The sequence below is a fragment of the Festucalex cinctus genome, chromosome 20 (assembly GCF_051991245.1).
Source record: "Festucalex cinctus isolate MCC-2025b chromosome 20, RoL_Fcin_1.0, whole genome shotgun sequence".
Classification (NCBI taxonomy): Eukaryota; Metazoa; Chordata; class Actinopteri; order Syngnathiformes; family Syngnathidae; genus Festucalex; species Festucalex cinctus.
Window position 1 is genome coordinate 19,241,611 of NC_135430.1, and position 20,858 is coordinate 19,262,468.

Here is a 20,858-nt window from a genome sequence, read left to right on the forward strand (position 1 = left end):
TGGTGGACGTTCATTCAAGCCGGGCGGTTGCCAAGGTAACCCTCATATGTCAACGTCCCACGTTTCCAATCGTGCTCTCTACTGTCAAATGAATTGCGAAACGTTAAAGGGTTGCCATTGAAATCGGGCTCATTCTTTCAAGAAAATGTCCGGGTCGGGATGCAGTTGGATCGATTTTCAGACCAAGAAAGCGATTCCGGAATGGTGCAAGTGAGCCCCCACTGAGTTAGGAAGTGTGTGAGTGACGTGGACCAGTGCGATAATTGATCCATTCTGTCGGTGTGAAAGGCGCCCGCAGAGCATTGGGAAGATGGAGCTTCAGAAAAAAAAACCCCCAAAAAACATCCACAATGCAGAAAAACCGCCTCGCTGCTGGCCATGGCGTTCCACAGAGTAGTGTTATTTCGTCCATGTGGCTGAAGACATCCGACTGAGGAATAATAAGGATGTCTGGGATTTCTCAAGGAAATTGTCAGTCAATATTTGTGCCAAAGATCTGACATCGAAAAATGGCATCAACACTTGATTGCAAAACAAATTTGACAAAGCATTTTTTTTTTTTTTATAATGTTGAAACACAACGTATGCCCCTTTACTTATATGTAACAAAGACAGATAAGTCATCGAACTTTATTTAGTTTTGTTCTTTCAGATAAAAGTAACATACAGACAATATACAAGACAAGGCATCTTTGTTTATGTAGCACAGTTCATTTTTTTTTTAATTTTTTTTTTTTTTTTACGATTAAAGGCATTTCCAAGCAAATGAACTAAGGTCATACAGTGATTTAAAAAAAAAAAACTGCTTAAAACACTTTAATCAAAGTAAAAAAACAAAACAAAACTTGGATTTGGGGCTGACTTCACTTCTGTTGGCAACTTATTCTACTTGGATGCAGCACAACAGCTAATAGCTGCTTCACCATGTTTGCTTTCAAACCTGTGCTCCACTAATTGACCTCAGAGCCCCACTGGGTTGATATTGAATTAGCATTTTAATGTATTCAAGATCCGAACCGTTTAGTGATTTATAGACCACTGAGTGTGAGCCAGTGTAAAGCTTTTAACTCATTTGCTCCCAAAAGCGTATAAATACGTTTTTATTTTAAATACTACCAGTGATCAAAAGACATATTCAGATGTTTTTTTGTTTTTGTTTTTGTGTGCTAGAGCATACAGAAGGCTTTGAGGCAGTCTTTGAACTGAAGCGAATGATTGAAGCAATGGTAGTGATTACAAAAACGGCCAGCAGGTGGCAGCAGAGTATAAGAGACCAACCAGGGCCATGTTGCAATAAGCCGTTTTCTCCAGTTTTAAACTGTGAATAATGATGAAACTTATCTAGATTCTAATGCTAATTGCTGCAAAACAGAAAACAGAAATACTGTATATATTTTTTCCTGATAAAAGAAGAGACTCTAATCTTTCTTCTGGCAGGTTCCATGTTTTGATAGCAATAGAACACAATATTATGTGGCACATGCAAAATCAGTCAAAATCCAACAGCCGGGAGCAAAAATGGCTGGGAGTGAATGAGTTAAAATAGGAGTAATATGTTGTGATCTCGTTGGGAGAGTCGTTGACAATTCCTTGATCCTCTTTGCATGTTTATTGTCTCCTGTTGTACCCATCGCCAATCAAGGATACTGGTTCCATACTGGTTCCATACTGGTTACATTGACCTTCTTACTGCTATCTTTAATACAAATGCGAACGTGAAAAGTTAACCCGTCTAAAATTGGTGCAAGGTGAGATCATCAGAAGCAAATATCCACAACACAGCACGATCTTGAGCCACGTCACGCGTCAGCCGCTCTTAAGATCAGTTCGGCTTGAGTGCTGAGGAGATTGATTCAATTACCAGAAGTATGTCTTGTCGCAAAATTAAAATCATTGATTTCCTAAATGGGCGGCTAGAAGAGAATCCTGTCCTCATTGATCGTTTGTCCCTTCCAATTTGTTGATTATTCAAACTGATTTGAAGAAGTGATGAGAAGATCTAAGAGGGCATCCATCAGCACGAAGAGTGTGCGCATATCAGACGCATCCAAACATCACCAAAGCATAAACGTGTAGTAAATTGTGGCACTTCATAAAAAAAATACTCCAAAACAAGAGCTGGTTCAAGAAGCCTGCTATTACAAAGAGAATAATGCTCACGTTAACTCATTCACATTTCGCAATCCCGTTCACCCCCGACTGTTTTACTGGATTTGGACTGATTTTGCAAGGCCCACAGAATATTGTGTTCTATTGCTATAAAAGCATGGAACCTATCAAAAGAAAGATTAAAGTCTCTTCTTTCATCAGGAAAAAAAGTATCTGTTTTGCAGCAATTAGCATTAGAAGAGAGCTAAGTTTCATCAGTTTTCACAAATCTATTGAAAATTGTAAGTAATTGAGTTTTTTTTTTTTTGCTCTGCTGCCACCTGCTGGCCGTTTGTGTAATAACTACCATTTCTGCAACCGTTCTTTGCAGTTGAGAGACTGCATCAAAGCCTTCTGTATGCTCTAGCATAAAAAATACAACAAAAAAACGTATAAACACGTCTTTGGGACACTTAAAACATAAAAAAACAAACGTATTTACATGTTATTGGGAGCAAATGAGTTAATTGACTTTCAGAGAGAAACGTTAAAAAATAAAAAAAATTTAAAAAATAAATGACCAAGTCGCATCATTTGCATGAGTCCGCACGCTTGCGCGCACACACGCGAGTTGAATTTGAGTTAGCACGGGGCTGCGAAAAGCCGTCCGCTCCCTGCGGCCCACTGCTGGCTAAGCCTCTGTTAATTCCACTAACCACCTTGGCCATCTTTTCTCCAGTCATCATTAATCATCTCTCGGCTCTCCTCCTCCGCCCTTCCCCCGTCCTCGCCTTCATTTTCCTCCTCGTCAGTACATTTGCTCTCCCCGCCGCAGCCGCGCTCGTTCCAGCGTTCCTGGCAGATCCTGCAACCAGGAGATAACAGCAACATGCCCGATGGCCATAAAGTTGCCAAAGTTGCCACCGTAGAAGAATGACACAGAAACGTCAGCGGCTACATTCTTTGTTCACACTGAAAGTATTACGAGACACATGCGTCACATTAAAGTTATTAACTTGGTTGTTTTGATCATGTAAAAAGCACAACAGATTTTGTTCCATTGAACGCTAATCGGTCAATTGAAGCATTATGGTCGATTATAGGCTCTAATTCAGGGATCAGCAATTGGGGACAATTTTTCATCAATGCTACTAGGGGGGCCACATACGACTATGTACTTCCTATCCAGTCACATGACAAAAATACTATTTTAGACGGATAGATTATGTGTTATATATTTAATTTTTGTGTGCATAAAAGATCCACTTTCCTAAACCAACAACAAAGGGTTTGAAACGATAAAAAATAAATTACACACTATTTTTTCTTTTTCTAGTGCAAAGGACTTTCGCATAAAAATTAATTACCATTCAAGGATGGCGCAAAACTCATAAACAAGAAACCAACATTAATTGCAAGGTCTCATTTTGTACAACCAAAAAAAATAAAAAATACACTCACTCTAAATGTTTGTTATTGAGTCAAATATCATTTTGGCCTCCCCACGTTGTAGTATAGGGCAATTGTATATACAGGCCTGCCATCTAGTGGTGAAGGTGATATTACAACTTAAGACTAGTGGAGGCACATTCAACATATTAATGTCCAGAAAATGTTTCTCCTTTCTACACGTTACAATAGAAAGGAAAGTCCATTCAAGCGCTTTCAAAAACGTTTGCTGCTCCATTTCCACGACTTCATAATCTGGCTTCACTTTCTCAGCTCTCGTCCAAACAAAACTGGGTCTCAGCGGCCACCCCAAATGCCCCGTCGGCAGTGTTGTGTCACCCCACGGTGGCGAGCGCACCCCCCCTGCCAAGGAGCTTAATGAGGTCAAATCACCAATGACACAGTCAGTTGAACCCAAAAGCGCGCAGGACACGGATCAGATCACCGAGGACACCCGTGAAGTTGACATATCACGTCTTCCGTCCATACAAAGCAAGAAATTCCTCAACGGGAAAATATTGCCTCTTGTTACGAAAGAAATTTCTAGATACGAAACACAACATACTTTCGGCTATGGCTATTTCCTACCATAGGTTTCTATGAGCGTAAATACTAGATCGGTGTTTGTGCATCTTTCTGGCATCCCATTGGCTAAGAGGAACCTTTACCATCGGTATCTATGAGCCTAGATACTCGATCGGTGTCTATACAGCGTCCTCATCATTCATCCCGCGGCCCATGAGGTGTTCCGATAGTTTTTCGTAAACGTATGAACTAACGGCCAACGAATTTGTGCAAAAATTCAAACAATTGGTGATTGATGAAGGCACAGTAAGTTTTTAATTGCGACCAGACGGGCCTTTTTTTTTTTTTTTTGAAAAAGATGCCTCGCCATACCGGAAGTTTCGGAATTTGTTTAAAAGAATCGCCCGGAAAAAGTGTTCACCAGTCGGGCGTTTGCTCACTAAGATGATGTTTGCATTGGACATTAACGGATTGTTTTTTCTTTTTAAAAAAACAAACAAAACAAAAACAAAAAACACATCCATGGATCAGTTCTTTACAAAACACCAGGCAAAAAAAAAAAAAAAAACACTTCTGAGGGAGAAGAACATGAACCAGAGGGCAAAAAAACGATGAGGACAGCAGTTAAAAAGGTAAATGACCATCATTTTTATTCTTTACTTTATTCTTTGTTATTTACATTATGCACAACTCTCATTTATTGTACAATAATCTAATTGTAACATGTATTTGTTACATGTTTTGATGCATTTTTATGCTTTATAAAACATTTGTGCCTGAAATTTGGGAGGCTTGGAACGGATTAGGGCATTTACATGGAAAACGCGTCTCTACTTACAAATTTTTCTACTTAAGAACTTTCTTCCAGAACCAATTAATTTCTTAAGTAGAGGTACCACTGTAGATAGATAGATAATATAATAATACTCATAATATTTTGCATTGTAAGGTCAGATTCTACAACACTGTACCAACTTGGGGCACAGACTCTCCTTTAAAATATGCCAGAAGCTATTTTAAAAACTCAAAACTCGGGTGTGTCTTAGGCATCATGATAGTTAATTGCAAAAAAAAAAAAAAAAAATGGGATTGGTGAGGGTGTACTAAATCCCAAATCCATTAAATCAGTCTTTGCAACAGATTAGCCAAGAGCGTAATAAATTAGTGGAAAATAGTTCTGAGATTTCAAACTCCCTCATGTGTTCACAAAGTGACCGCGCGGCGCATGTGCGGCGTCCCTCAAGTGAGACGCTTGCGTGAGTGTTAACAGGTCAAGCACACGGATCGCGTGTAATTCTCATAATGGCTTTAGGAAATAATCGGAGATGTTGATTGGCAATATTTTTGTTATTGTGCCTTTCCCGTACAGTTTCTTCATATCATCAAGTGGCCTAATAAAACTTGACAGTAACTTCACCGTTCTTCTGCCGTTCCGTGTTTCATCAGCAACGTTCTTGTGTTTTTACCATAACGCTATGCTAGCTTCTCATTGGCTGACGATTAAGTCGGATTGCACCAAATGGTGCTGTAGCATTTTTTAAGACCTCTTGTCAGTATTTCCACTTCACATTCAGTTCATTTATTTAGTGTTCCAACTTTCTTTGATTGGTTAAAAAGTTATATTGGCACCTGTTGACTTGACATAGAACTGGTGTTGTGTGGACAGATTTTTTTTTGTTTTTTTAAATCCCAGAAAGGGGAATTATTTATTTAAAAATCATACATGAGGTCATAGCTTGAGGCTAGTTTATTTAACGGTGTTATTCTAAGCAGATACAAAGTGTTGTGCGGATGCTAACCAGTGACATCAGCATACAGGAAAAGAAATGGAGCTGGAGAGAGCAAGTCTGCAGCCCCAGCAAATATATTATCTGAAGATGGATATTGTCTGCTGGGTGCCAAGACTATTTTTGGAGCCCCCCCTGACTCCCTCTGCCCCCTCTGATCAGCTTTGTCATTTGGTGGGAGAGCCAATGCGCTCTCTGGATGGTCAGGGCAGGGATACGACTCGCAAAAAATAACACAATAACTGCAAAATCCCACATCTTGCTTTATTTTGTGTGCTGCGTGAAAGTTGCAAAAGGACAATCTGACTACAATACAATACTTTGGTATTTACTAAGCCTGGAAACATCCATTGGAATTGCTCCAACTTCACCGCATCTTTAAAAAAACAAAAAAAAAAACGGAAAAAACTTTAAAGTGACAGTGCGTAGGATTTAGTGCCATCTAGCGGTGAATTGTTTATTCATTCATTCTAAAACCCACTAATAGGGTTAGTTACTTAATAGTTAATTAATTCTCACTGCGCCTGTGTGGGTTTTCCTCGGGTTTCTCCGGTTTCCTCCCACATTCCGAAAAACATGCATGGTTAATGGAAGACTCCAAATTGTCCCTATACCCGAACAAAAGAACTTCCTGAACGTAGTTAGCTCGCCAGTGGCGGTGCTTGCAGCTCCAGTCACCCGGGTACGGTTGACCGACGCTTAAATTACGGCTCCCACCACTTGTCTCTCTCTGCTTTGCTCTTGCTAGCTTATCTTGTTAGCCGCTCCGGTGAGTTCTTGCTAGCCACTCTGGGCTGCTCGCTCGTTCGCTCGCTCGCTCTCTCCAAATAATAATTGGTCATTTCTCTCCGAGTCACTGTGTAGCGTGTGTGTGCTTCAAAATTGTTGCATTCTATTCAATTACCACTAGATGGCACTAAATCATACACACTGTCACTTTAAGTATTTTAATAAACTCAACATGAGGTTAATGTGAGCTGAGGGCAAAACAAATTCAAAAGAGTGACAGTCTAAAATCATAACTGGTGTTGAAAAAACCCATAATGTATTATGTCACAGCCATATTTAGTTAAAATGATTTTGTTTTTGCATCTTTGCTCCTGGTGACTCCGAGGAAGACTGGTTAGCAAATCCACCTCACAGTTCGAATCTGGTGTCCAGTCCTTTTTCATCTTCATTTTTCAGTGCATGTGTCCTCCAAAATTTGAAAATTGTACATATTAGCTTCATTTGAAGACTCTGAATTGTCCATAGGTGTGAATTAGGGCTGCACGATATTGGAAAAACATGCGATATGTGATATACTTGCTGAACATAGCGATATCGATATTATTGTGATATTTAACATGTACCTAAAGAAATGACATTTTTATTATCTAATGAAATTAAAACATTTTTCATCCGTCAAAATAAGCAGCCTTAATGTAATCTTAGTTAAAACCCTGAGGCGTTATTGGGACCCGTTTTGGGCTTTTTGATGGTTCTGACCAAGTCATTTCAAAATAAGATTATGCCCAGGGGTTAATTAATTGTAATTATATCGTAATAATTTTCAACTTTTGGATGGCGATGCACATTTTAGTTAGCATCTGACTGGTCAAATTCATATAAAAAAGCATAAAATTGCATATCAAACTTATTGCATGCCTTTGCGATATGCATATTGCGAGGGCCAATATCGCGATATCGATATTTTTTCGATATATTGTGCAGCCCTAGTGTGAATGACAATTAACTTTTATTAAGGCTAATCTAACAAATGTTTACAGTATGGATTCAGCAGTTTAAAACTGTGCTTAGGGTTGTTTGTTATAGTTTGGCGATACCTTTTTATATCTATAGAGGGATAAAATGAACATAATTGTGGCCCATGCATATTTTTTGTTATGTTTGAAATTGTGAGATGGTCCCCGATGCCGTTTCTTGTTCCGAACCTGCTGCGTTTCCATCTGACAAGCTTCAGTATTTGTGTTGGCTTTTTTATTTTGCTTGTTTCTACACTTTCTTCCACCGCCTTGGCTCATTTTTTTTCCTGCTCACCTTCTTTATTCTGCTCCAGCTTGAGACGACTTCCGCAGGCAGTTTACACGGACGCACGCACGCACGCGCACGCCGCCGACCTCAACTCTTCACTTGCACCATCCTGCGTCAGGTCTACGGCGGGATTTGATTTCAGTTTTTGCTGCGCGCATCTGAGGATTGTGGCGCATTGGGTCTGCCGTGAATGAACGTGTGCGCTGGAGGAGGAGGAGGAATTGAATGTGGGAAGCGGGAGAGAGAGGCGGGGGGGGGGGGGGGGGGGTGGTGGTCTACGAGAGCCCGACTTGGCTGCGGAGACTCTCACTTGCCACAGTGCACAGCGGCAGACTGATGCACATTCTCAACATCGCCGGATTTTCTGCAGCAGCACAAAATCCAGCAAGAAAAACAACTTATTGCCCCCCCCACCAGCAGCGGCGCCGGCATGCCGAGGATGCGGAGATGAGCCCGGCGCGGTTCTCCATGCTGCTGAAGCCTCTCCTCCTCCTCCTCCTCCTCATCCTCATCCTCCTCTCTTCCTCCTGATGAGGGGAGCAAAGAGGACAAAAACCAGGCTGACTCATGTGTTCTTTCCCAAAAAGGAGATCGCAAAGGTGGAGCGATTAGAGCCGAGCTCATGACGGAACTATTAATCCTTTCAGTGCACCAAAGAGGTTCGGAAGCGTTTGGATGGAATTTGATGGAATGTCTGCTTCAACTGTTTTTGGTCTTGCATGAAACGGGCGATTAGTTGTTGTTGTTGCCGCACATTTCTGACTGCATTGAGGAGATTTTTGTGGAAGGGTTGAGTGGCTTCTCGGCGCGAATTTCCCCCCCCGAAAACTCACCTCTCGTTTTCTCTCCTCAAGTACTCGCACATCTAAATGGAATTAGTTGAGTCTGCAGCCGTTTGTGAAAGGAACAGACATGGTACATGGACACAGATTCCATCACGGTAAGCCAAACACTTTTCTTTCTCCGTTTGCTTTTAAATTGTTTGAAATCGGCCAGATAAAAAGCGGTGAATCTGGAAATTAGTTTTGTTTTTTTGTTTTTTACCCTGAAATACAAATCTGGAGCCAAGAAAATGTTTTATATTTGTCATTCTAGTTGTTGCAAGTCTTCTCCTACTTGGCTTGTCTGGTGCGACAAAAAGAGAAACGTCAGGTAACGTTTTTGTTTCAGCATTACAGCAATAATATGTAATTATGAGCAATTTTTTTTTGCGGTTACACTGATTCCAGAAAATGTCCTTAATTATATGTGGTTCAATGATGTTCCAGTGAAAAACAATTCTGGGGTGAAGCCGGCTGGTCAATGTGGAATGTGGGTGAAAGAACCAGAAGGAGGTCTCTTCACTTCTCCCAATTACCCAAACAAATATCCGCCAGATACCGAGTGTGTGTACATCCTGGAAGGTAAAGCTCCTCTCGACTCTTTTTAGATGTTCTACCTCAGTGCTTCTTAACCTTGGTGGAGGTTCACTGAAACCTTTATTGAAAAATAAAATTGATTGATTTTTTTCCCACCAGATTTAAGACATAGGTACAGTACTCTATATGGTTTACTGGTGAACAAAATGAACATGGAGAGTCGTCTTTTTAACTCATTTGCTCCCAATAACATGTAAATACGTTTTTTTTATATATTGTAAATGTCCCAAAGACGTATTTATACGTTTTTTGTTTTGTTTTGTTTTTTAATGCTAAAGCATACAGAAGGCTTTGATGCAGCCTCTCAACTGCAAAGAACGGTTGCAGAAATGGTAGTTATTACACAAACGGCCAGCAGGTGGCAGCAGAGCAAAGGAGATCAAACAGGGCCATGTAGAAGAAAAGCTCAATTACTGACAATTTTGAATAGATTTGTGGAAACTGATGAAACTTAGCTCTCTTCTAATGCTAATTGCTGCAAAACGGAAACAGATAGAAACATACTTTTTTTTCCCTGATGAAAGAAGAGACTTTTATAGCAATAGAACACAATATTCTGTGCGCCTTGCAAAATCAGTCCAAATCCAGTAAAACAGCCCGGAGCGAACGGGATATTTTTATTTTTTTTTAAAAACCTTGAATTCAGAAAGCGTTGTGTTCCGCATTCACCATACCCATGCAACTTTAAGAATTACTCCTCCAGATATGCTATAGTTGTGCTCAAATAGAATTACTCATGTTGGTGTTGCAAATCATGCAGTTAGGACGCTGACTCCTATCACTAAACTCAACTCTGTATTTATAGAGCACTTAACAAACAACTAAGATGGAACCCCGCAGATACAATTAAAAAACAGCAGAGGCCCCACAATCGAACCCTGTGGAATACCATACATTCCATTATGCATGTGCATTGATATTGCACATATTCATCGGACCACTTTCATTTTTTTTTTGCTCAATATAGTTAGTATGGATTACTACAATAAAGATATCACATCACTACACCCACAAGTCGACGACTTAGCGCAGTAAAGCCAAACCCAAGTTAAGAAGCACTGCAACCGCTACTAACTAATCGCTAAGGCACAAAGTCGCTGAAACACGTTTGGTTTCATCGCCACGTCTTGCGGTGATTATTTCCATCATGTCTTTCAGCCCCCCCGCGGCAGTGCATCGAGCTCCACTTTGAGGAGCACTATTCCATCGAGTCCTCTTGGGAATGTAAATTTGACAACATCGAGGTTCGCGATGGCCCTTTCGGCTTCTCCCCCATGCTCGGACGCTATTGCGGTCAGAACAGCCCGCCGGATATCAGGAGCAGCGGCCGCTACCTGTGGATAAAATTTGTCACGGACGGCGAATTGGAGGCGGTGGGATTTTCAGCCAGTTACAACTTCACCGCAGGTACTGTAAGTCCACTTGTTCCCGTTTACTGCACGTCTCAAAGCGGAATAACAAAATATCATCCAAGGGGGACTCTGCTTGGTGTGGAATTATCGATTGCCTGTCTCTTTCCATTGGCAATATGCTATCATGACCCTGATGGATTTGAGAAACGCTGTTTTGTTCTTCTGATTCCAGAGAAGTGCTGAATTTATGTTCACAAATGAAAACAGCGCCAATGTCTGTCCCTACTCTAAATTGATCTCGGCACTGCAGTTGGTGCCTCAAGATGTGGAAATGTAGTTGTGGTCTTACACCTAAAAAAAAAATATCCTATTTCTAATATAGGATAAATGTGACTGCAAATTTGTATTCATGCCAGAAACATGCTAGCGGAAGCAAAGCTAAGCTACCCAGGTGGAACGAGTAGTGAGCTTTATTTTGAAGGACTCAGCGAGGTTACGGTGGTGATTTCCTCCCTTTTGGTGACGTTAGTTAATGGATGTCACATTATATTTTTGGAACAAGTAGCCCATATCTAATAAATCTGATGCTTTTTTTTTAGTTAGATTAGCTTTCAAACTCTTAGATACACAGTTTAGCCAAAAGGGTGTTAATGTGGCGCAGACATGCCGCCAAAGTCATTTCATCAGTAGGGAATACGTAAATGTTGTTTTGATAATGATTTGCTAAGTGAGAGTGAAGTGTCCGAAGCCTTTATGAGTCTTAGGAGACTTGTCGGACTCGTTTGGTAGCTTTTGGCGTCGAGATGATTGTGCGTCCTCCACAGCACAGGGACAAAGATTTTGTTCCTGAATATTTTCAACACTGGGTGAGGAGGACCCAATTTGAGAGGGTCACTTTTTTAGACAGTTAGCCTAGCATAAAGATAAATCAAAAAAGGGCTTACAGCATATTAACTCTTAAGATTTCCAGTCCCTCAAGGTAGGCCTATCTATTTCTTAAAGTAAAAAAAAACAAAACCTAAATGGGTAAAAGACAAAAAGCCAATCTATGCATCTTAGATGATTAAAAAAAACAAAAAAACATCTGAGCTGTGCGTTTCAAGTAATTAAAAATGCTCTTACCTTCTGTTGAATCGTGTCTGGCGTCTCGAGCTGCTTTGTTCGCCATCTTAATTCACACTGCTTGCTTCTGCCGAATGAATGAGGAGGATAAAGGCAGTGGAGTTGCCATGAATCAGCTGCCTTTAATCTCCTACCTAGTTATTAAAAGGAAACATAAAAAAAAAAAAACAACAACCTTGTTCACTGCTCTGCATCTTGGCAGTAAACTTACACAAGCATTATCCTCTTGCTCCAAACTGCTTATTTACATCAGACTTTGCAAAATTCCGAAGTCATACAGAGCTGTAGAGAAATAATCAAAATTGACTTTTTTTTTTTCAAAATTAACTTTATTTGTATCAGTCAACATGGGATGTATTTGCTGGTCTGTTAGTAGCTACATTTTGTAGAATTACTCACCCTTTCTTTTTTTTTCTTCTTTTTTTTTTCTTTTATTTATTTATTTTTTTATTTTTATTTTTTTTATTTTTTTTATTTTTTTTTATTTTTTTTATTTTTTTTATTTTATTTATTTTATTTATTTATTATTTTTTATTTTTTATTATTTTTTTATTATTTGTATTTTATTTTATTTTTTTTAAATTACTCATTTTTTAGAATTACTCACCCTTTCAATTACACTTGTTCATTTAACTCATTTACTCCCAATGACGTGTAAATACGTTTTTTTTTTCAATGTTGTAAGTGTCCCAAAGCCGTATTCATACATTTTTTTTGTTTTGTTTTTTTTAGCATACAGAAGGCTTTGATGCAGCCTCTCAACTGCAAAGAACGGTTGCAGAAATGGTCGTTATTACACAAACGGCCAGCAGGTGGCAGCAGAGCAAAGGAGATCAACCAGGGCCATGTAGAAAAAAAGCTCAATTACTTACAATTTGGTAGGTTCCACGCTTTTACAGCAATTGAACACAATATTCTGTGGGCCTTGCAAAAATCAGTCAAAACCCAGTAAAACAGCCGGGAGCCAACGGGATTGCGAAATGTGAAAATGGCGGCGAGTGAATGAGTTAATAGCTCAGCCTCATCAGCCTTTTGTACTTATTTTGCAATAGTTTGATGATAGAATAGAAAGAAGCCCTTTTCACACGTAATTTGTGTTTTTTTTTTTTTGTGGCCTTCACCGCGAAGTAGGACAGCGACAATGGCGACCCGGCTCAAGCGCGTCCATATTTGGCACTGGTGGCTAAAGCTTCCCTCCGTGCCATTTACTGTACAATTACAACAAAAGCTCTTACTGTGTGAAAATCACTCCGCTATCGTCGTCACGGGCGGAACCGCTTTCGAATGGAGCTTTTTTTTTTTTCAGTTCGATGAGTAACGTCCGCCTGAGGTCAATAACCACAACAGGCAGCAATGGCGGAAATCGCGAGTGGAGTTGAAGGATCGTTCACACGTCCGTCAATTGTCTGTAGTACCCTTCCGGTATAATGTCATGGGTAACTGACAATGAAGCAGACACTTCAGAAGTGGCCTGTCAATCCAAAAAAATTCAAGCAGTGTAGGATCCTCACCTAACTGTCATGGATGTCTGGATGGCGATTGGTCGGTCTTCTACGGTCATCTGATGTCCGGTTTAGAATCAAGATCACGTGACTACTCGGTTCACTCATTAATTCATCACTTAATTCTCTCTGGCATCCTGTCACATTCCAAAAATATGTTTTTCGAACTCCAAAAAGCACATAGGTGCGAGTGTGAATGGTTGTTGACTGGCGACCAATCCTGGTCAGACTCCATAGTTAACAGGGATTGGCTCCAGCTCATCCATGTCCCAAATGAGGAAATGCCATATAGAAAAAATGGATGTGTGGATGAGTCATGTGAGGTAATTGCCATTCATTTTTTGATTTTTTTTGTTTCCATGCAAGCTGCATCTGGACTTGGAATCATTGCGACATAAAACGAATGGAATTACAGATGGATGAGACGATCATAAAGAGGCGAAGACCATAAGATTGGAACTTGATAGGCTCAAGCTGGAAAATTGTATCGCAGAAATGGACTCTTCACTCTGTGGAGGTGCTGACCACAGCAGCGCCGCTCCAAAGTATAGTTATTGCTCACTTTTTCTTTAATTCCCATCGTATAGTTGGTATATCAATTTGCGGATCTTAACTCATTCACTCGCCGCCATTTTCACATTTTCACCGGCTGTTTTACTGGTTTTTGACTGATTTTGCAAGCCCACAGAATATTGTGTTCAATTGCTATAAAAGCATGGAACCTACCAAAAGAAAGATTAAAGTCTCTTCTTTCATTAGGGGAAAAAAAAAAAGTATGTTTCTATCTGTTTCCGTTTTGCAGCAATTATCATTAGAAGAGAGCTAAGTTTAATCAGTTTTCACAAATCTATTTAAAATTGCAAGTAATTGAGCTTTTTTTCTAGATGGCCCTGGTTGATCTCTTTTGCTCTGCTGCCACCTGCTGGCCGTTTGTGTAATAACTACCATTTCTGCAACCGTTCTTTGCAGTTGAGGGGCTGCCTCAAAACCTTCTGTATGCTCTAGCATAAGAAAAAACAAACAAAAAAACGTATAAATACGTCTTTGGGACACTTAGAACATTTAAAAAAACGTATTTACACGTTATTGGGAGCAAATGAGTTAATGGTGTCCACATGTATGCATCACTTTTATCTTTATGGGAGAAGCATATTTACACCAAAGTGCGTTAGCATTTATGTCATTCAAGGCACAGTATAAATTACGTTTTTTTTTGTGACGAAGTTCATTAATTTTCCGAATGAAAACAGATCGTTCTTTGCCAACTGGATTTTCTCCTTCTATATTGATGCAGCATGCGTGGTCTGGTGTAAGGAGCACAATTCCATTTGCCCTGCCCCAAGGCTGGTTGGAGTTCAGCTTCACAGAAAAGACTGAGATTAAATTCACGAGTACAAATGGAGATAGAAGAGCCACTCTCCCCCACATGATTTTTCGGGGGGGTATTCTGACGAGATCTCACTGGAGTTTGACTCGGTGTTTCTGTGTGGGCAAAATGGTTGCCAACAGAAACCTTGGTAGCATCTGCAGCAGACAAATTTGTGTCTAACAGCAATGACTCATCGAATCAGTCATTCAACTTTGTTGCTAAGCAGAATTTGCAATCTTTTTCTGCAAAAAAACAAAAACAAAACATTTGCATAAGCTATTTTTCGTCCGAAGCTGTTTGAATGACAAACTGTCCCTAGTCAGACAGCTAAAAAGAATTCAGACTTTCATTTATAAAATTGAATCACAACTCTTGTGCTTGTCGATGTTCTCATTCATTCAGGTCATTTCTTTCACGGGGCTTTGAAAAACATGACAATATACAATACTGTACACCGGAGGTCTGCAACCTGCAGCTCTGGAGCAACGTTTGGCCCTTTAATCCCTCGAAAAAAGTAATTAGTATTAATCAGTTATTTTTTTGTATATATTTTATTTTTAGAGAAAATATTCTGTAAATGAATGTCCAAAAAGAAAGAAGAAAACGCAGAAAATTACCATGAAATGTCCATGAAATTGCCCAAGTAGATTTATTTATTTATTTATTTTTAAAAAGGCAGACAAAAAATGTTTAAAAAGTATCTATAAAATGTCCCAAAATAAAAGAAGAAATCCCGAAAATTATCTTAAAATGTCCACAAAATTACCAAAAAATAAAATCAAATCAGAAATTGATTTAAGAAAAGGCAGGAAATGAAACGTTCTAAAAGTAAGCATAAAGTGTCCAAAAAACAAGACTAAATCCTGAAAATTAACATACAATGTGCACAAAATTTTTAAAAATGTCAGAAAATTGATTTTTCAAAAAAGTGAGAAAGGAAAACGTTCACAATGTCCAAAAATAAGAAGGAATCCCCCCAAAAATAACATAATGTACACAAAAATTGCCAAAAAGGTCAGAAAATTGATAGCAAAAAAAATAAAAATAAAAGGGTTGGGTGTCAGTCAAAAATAGCCATAAAATATCCAAAAAAGGAAGGAGAGGCAGCAAATTACCATATGTCTGTAAAATTGTGGGCCTTGCAAAATCAGTCAAAATCCAGTAAAACAGCCGAGAGCGAACGGGATTGCGAAATGTGAAAATGGCTGCGAGTGGCTTGGCAAAGAAAAAAAAATAACTGTCTTTTATTTTTCACTCCACTTTTTTGAAGTAAAAGCAGACTGGGAGAATGTTGCTGGCTTGCTTCATCAACCTCATATTACACACACACACAAAAAAAGATGAATAGTTGCTGATGAATAGCGAAATAGCTCAGCTGATGACACCCTTCGCTCAGCACTGTTGCTGTTGTTAGCCAATGGAAACTGATGGGGGGGGTGTTAACATTGCAGGCACGCGACATGCAGCTGTGGAAGACGGCTGCTGTCGCCTGCAGCCAGAACAGTCAGTAAACACTACCTCTTTTCTTCCCGTCTGGTTCCTGTTTGGTGGCTTGTAACGCCACATTCGCAAGAAGAACGCTTGCCTTGGATTATTTATTGTTAGTCCATGTAATCTGACTTTTTGCCCCCCAAATCAACTTTCACATTACTGCTTGATATACAACTTGATTTGCTCAACATAGTCCAGGCTCTCCGCTCTCATACGTTTTCAATAGGAGGCAGATCTGGACTGCTGGCAGGCCAGTCTAACATTTGCACTCTTTTAACACATTGACTACCAGCCCAGCAAAAATGTGACGTCTTTTTCCGTCAATGGCAGTGAATGAGTATACTTTGAAGCCACGGTGTCGTAACTCGTGCGGAATGTGGCTTGGCATTATCTTACTGAAAAAAAAAAAAAAAAGCAGGAACATATCTTGCTTCACAACCTTTTTAACTCATTCACTCGCCAGCCATTTTCACATTTCGCAATCCCGTTCGCTCCCGGTTGTTTTACTGGATTTTGACGGATTTTGCAAGGCCCACAGAATATTGAGTTCTATGGCTATAAAAGCATGGAAGCTATCAAAAGAAAGATTAAAATCTCTTCTTTTATCAGGAAAAAAAAGTATGTTTCTATTTGTTTCCGTTTTGCAGTAATTAGCATTAGAAGAGCGCTAAGTTTCTTCAGAAGTAATTGAGCTTTTTTTTCGACATGGCCCTGGTTGAGCTCCTTTGCTCTGCTGCCACCTGCTGGCCGTTTGTGTAATAACTACCATTTCTGCAACCGTTCTTTGCAGTTGAGAGGCTGCATCAAAGCCTTCTGTATGCTCTAGTATAAAAAAAACAAACAAAAAACAAAAAAAGACTTATAAATACGTCTTTGGGACACTTAGAACATTAAAAAAAAACGTATTTACACGTTATTGGGAGCAAATTTTGCAGCAATTAGCATTAGAAGAGAGCTAAATTTCATCAGTTTTCACAAAATCTATTCAAAATTGTAAGTAATTTAGTTTTTTTTTTCAAGATGGCCCTGGTTGATCTCCTTTGCTCTGCTGCCACCTGCTGGCCGTTTGTGTAATAACTACCATTTCTGCAACCATTCTTTGCAGTTGAGAGGCTGCATCAAAGCCTTCTGTATGCTCTAGTATAAACAAAACAAAACAAAAAAAGACTTATAAATACGTCTTTGGGACACTTAGAACATTAAAAAAAACGTATTTACACGTTATTGGGAGCAAATTTTGCAGCAATTAGCATTAGAAGAGAGCTAAATTTCATCAGTTTTCACAAAATCTATTCAAAATTGTAAGTAATTTAGTTTTTTTTTCAAGATGGCCCTGGTTGACCTCCTTTGCTCTGCTGCCACCTGCTGGCCGTTTGTGTAATAACTACCATTTCTGCAACCGTTCTTTGCAGTTGAGAGGCTGCATCAAAGCCTTCTGTATGCTCTAGTATAAAAAAATTAAAAAAAAAGACTTATAAATACGTCTTTGGGACACTTAGAACATTAAAAAAAAACGTATTTACACGTTATTGGGAGCAAATGAGTTAAAAGCTTTCTGCATTAATGGTGTCGAAACAAGTTAAGGTATTAATGTCATGGGCACGAACACGAGCCCAGACCGTCACAGGTGTTGGCTTTTGAACTCGGCGGCGATTACAATCCGGATGGTCCTTTTCCTGTTTGGTCTGGACGACACGAACATACTTTGGACACACTCTGGAATCAGCCCATCTCATATAGAGAAGCCGGCAATTTTTCTGGGTGTTGCACTTTTCGCTTTCGCTGTGATGTGGTGGAGTTTTCAAGTAGCATTCAACGGCTTTAACTGAAACGGGCTTCTCGAACACGCGGCGACATCCTTTTACGCAATATTTTGTGTCTAATCTGTGACACGCGTTCAGTTTTAGGCTCGCCTCCACAAGATATGTGGTCCTTAGACAGTTGTGAGACAACAATTCACAACTATGAGTCACCATAACCAAGTTTTTTATTTATGTATTTATTTATTTTTGCACTCAGTCCCACCTTTTACTTCATCCGACTTCTTCCCCGTCATGCTCCCATATCGCACCTCGCCTCCCTCGCTCTCGGCTGTTCTGAAACGCAGCCTGGAACGTTCGCCACCTTTTTATCAGATGACGAGCCTTCGCTCTGGGGACAACCAGTCAGAGTTTATCACCCCCCCCCCGTTGTAACTTAAGCCAGCGTCCGGCGTTGGGATACCAACGATTTATTTCTTTCGGCTCTTTTGCTCCCCGCCAATTATCCGGCAGATCAATCAAGAGGCTTCGCCTGCCGCCGTCCTCCGCGGCGGTTTGTTAGCCAGGCCTGCTGTTCAGCCACAGATGTTGTGTGCTCGTGTTTTTTTGTTTTTGTTTTTTTGTAGCTTCAGGTAATGTAAACCAGTGTGGCTTCTGGGGTTTGTTTTGTCCTGGGGAAAAAAATAAAAATATCTTCTACATGCACATACCGTATCAATCCGTATGTTGGCTTGTGTGTGCGTTTGTGTCGACTTTGTGCACCTCCACAACCTGTCACCGATTTTGGCTGCCATCCTTTGCTAAGCCGCACGGCCACAATAGAGCCGCCATGCACCTACTATGCATTCATGCGGCGTTTGCGACAGCGCACACACACCACACGTTTGTTCTTTGCTCTCACAACTGCATTGGAAATTAGCTCATTGATGTGTTTAGTGTTTTTTTTTTTTTTTTTTTTTTTTTTTTTTTTCCGCAGCAGGCATAACAGCTCTGAGCCCGGTTGTTTGTGTGTTTTCATTAACCTATCAGCATGGTGCATCTTCACGCTCTCATGTTGCGATGCCTCACTCGCTTACGTTGTGGCCTGATTAGTCAGCAGTGAGACTGAAACGCGTGCGCGTGTGCGTGTTTGTGTGCGCGTGTCACCTCTCAAATGTCGGACTTTCTGCTGCGGCGTGATTCCCTTCCAAGATAAACAACTTCCAGGAAAAAGTAGCAGAGTTGACGAATGTTTCGTTTTCATTATCCACACTTTGCTCCCCATCCCAGTTTTTTTTTTTTGGCAGCGACGCTGACGCCGCATTGCCAGCTTATCATCTAAGAGCAAATGTCCGATTCCTAAGGGACCTTAATCACATTTGGCATCCGGCTAATCCAATAGGTAATGGCCGTTTTTTTGTCTTGCGGCAGGGAGAACGATGCCGGTGCTTGTGGGCACACCATGATGGGATTAATATTAAATGCCAGTCATTTACCACATTTCAAATGGATAAATAAGAAAAGCGGAAGCCCAAACAAATACAGGTCCAAATTTCACAAGCCGCATCATGTAGAATGAAATAATAAATATTGACTTAGTAAACATATTCCAAAAACATCCATGATGGGTTCACTGAAGACTCTTAAGTTGTTCCGAGGTGTGAAATGTTGCTCGTCTTAACTCATTTACTCCCAATAACGTATAAATACGTTTTTGTTTAATGTTCTAAGTGTCCCAAAGACGTATTTATACGTTTTTTTGTTTTTTGTTTGTTTTTATGCTAGAGCATACAGAAGGCTTTGATGCAGCCTCGCAACTGCAAAGAACGGTTGCAGAAATGGTAGTTATTACTACACAAACGGCCAGCAGGTGGCAGCAGAGCAAAGGAGATCAACCAGGGCCATGTAGAAAAAAAGCTCAATTACTTACAATTTGGTAGGTTCCATGCTTTTACAGCAATTGAACACAATATTCTGTGGGCAGCAGAGCAAAGGATAGAAAAAAAGCTCAATTAATTACAATTTTGAATAGATTTGTGAAAACTGATGAAACTTAGCTCTCTTCTAATGCTAATTGCTGCAAAACGGAAACAGATAGAAACATACTTTTTTTTTCCCCTGATGAAAGAATAGACTGTAATCTTTCTTTTGATAGGTTCCATGCTTTTATAGCAATTGAACACAATATTCTGTGGGCCTTGCAAAATCAGTCAAAATCCAGTAAAACAGCCGGGAGCGAACGGGATTGCGAAATGTGAAAATGGCTGGCGAGTGAATGAGTTAATGTGCTCTGTGATTTACGGGCAACCCGTCCAGCCACTGCCTCTTAACTCAATTTAGTTGGGATTAGCGATGGGCAATTAACTGCACCGATATTCAACATTTTGACAATTATTGGCATCGGCCATTTTGAAGAATCAGACGGCCGATAATAGATCCATTTAAAAAAAAAAAAAAGTGTTAACTTCAAGGAACAAATTTTAAATTTTCAGAGGCGCTGCTGACCCTGGAAACTCTCCGCAACTTTTGTTTTTGTTTGAAATTAAAATTAAGATAAGTACATTTTAATACTGATATTTTGGAACACTTTATTCATTGTAGAAAACAATAGGGAGCTATTCACAAGTACTTATGTTTTTTTATTTAACTTCTGAAGACAATCTACTGCTCCTTAAACATTGTTCAATAAAAATAATGATTATTTATTATTATTATTATTATTATTATTATTATTATTATTATTATTATTATTATTATTTTTATTTTTTTATTTTTTATTTTTTTGGAAGAACTGGAGTTTGTATTTTTTTTTAAATTTTGCTGCCAATATTTTCCCATTAGTGAAAATGAATATCAGTGCCAAATATTGGTTATCGGTGTCCTTGACTACTAATAATTGGTATTGATATCGGCGCTGAAACCCCCCCAAAAAAACATATCGGTCTATGTCTCGCTGGGATAGTTTATAGGTCACCCCGACCG

At 39.6% G+C, this 20,858-nt stretch overlaps 1 protein-coding gene across 9 annotated transcripts in view; it reads left to right on the plus strand.

Annotated features, from left to right (window-relative positions):
- The window catches only part of neto1l (neuropilin (NRP) and tolloid (TLL)-like 1, like), a 74,527-nt gene that overhangs the window by 12,592 nt on the left and 41,077 nt on the right, over positions 1-20,858 (plus strand). For 8 of the 9 annotated variants that reach the window (XR_013280960.1, XR_013280961.1, XM_077509358.1 and 5 more), the window contains 4 exons: positions 8,738-8,823; positions 8,979-9,035; positions 9,152-9,286; positions 10,460-10,708. Coding sequence is in view for 7 of the 9 variants with exons in the window: in XM_077509358.1 (XP_077365484.1) it covers positions 8,796-8,823; positions 8,979-9,035; positions 9,152-9,286; positions 10,460-10,708 (469 nt within the window). In the remaining 2 variants the exon portion in view is untranslated. Of the gene's footprint in view, positions 1-8,175; positions 8,543-8,737; positions 8,824-8,978; positions 9,036-9,151; positions 9,287-10,459; positions 10,709-20,858 lie in introns of those variants that run through there. The other variant, XM_077509360.1, reaches the window with a different exon arrangement.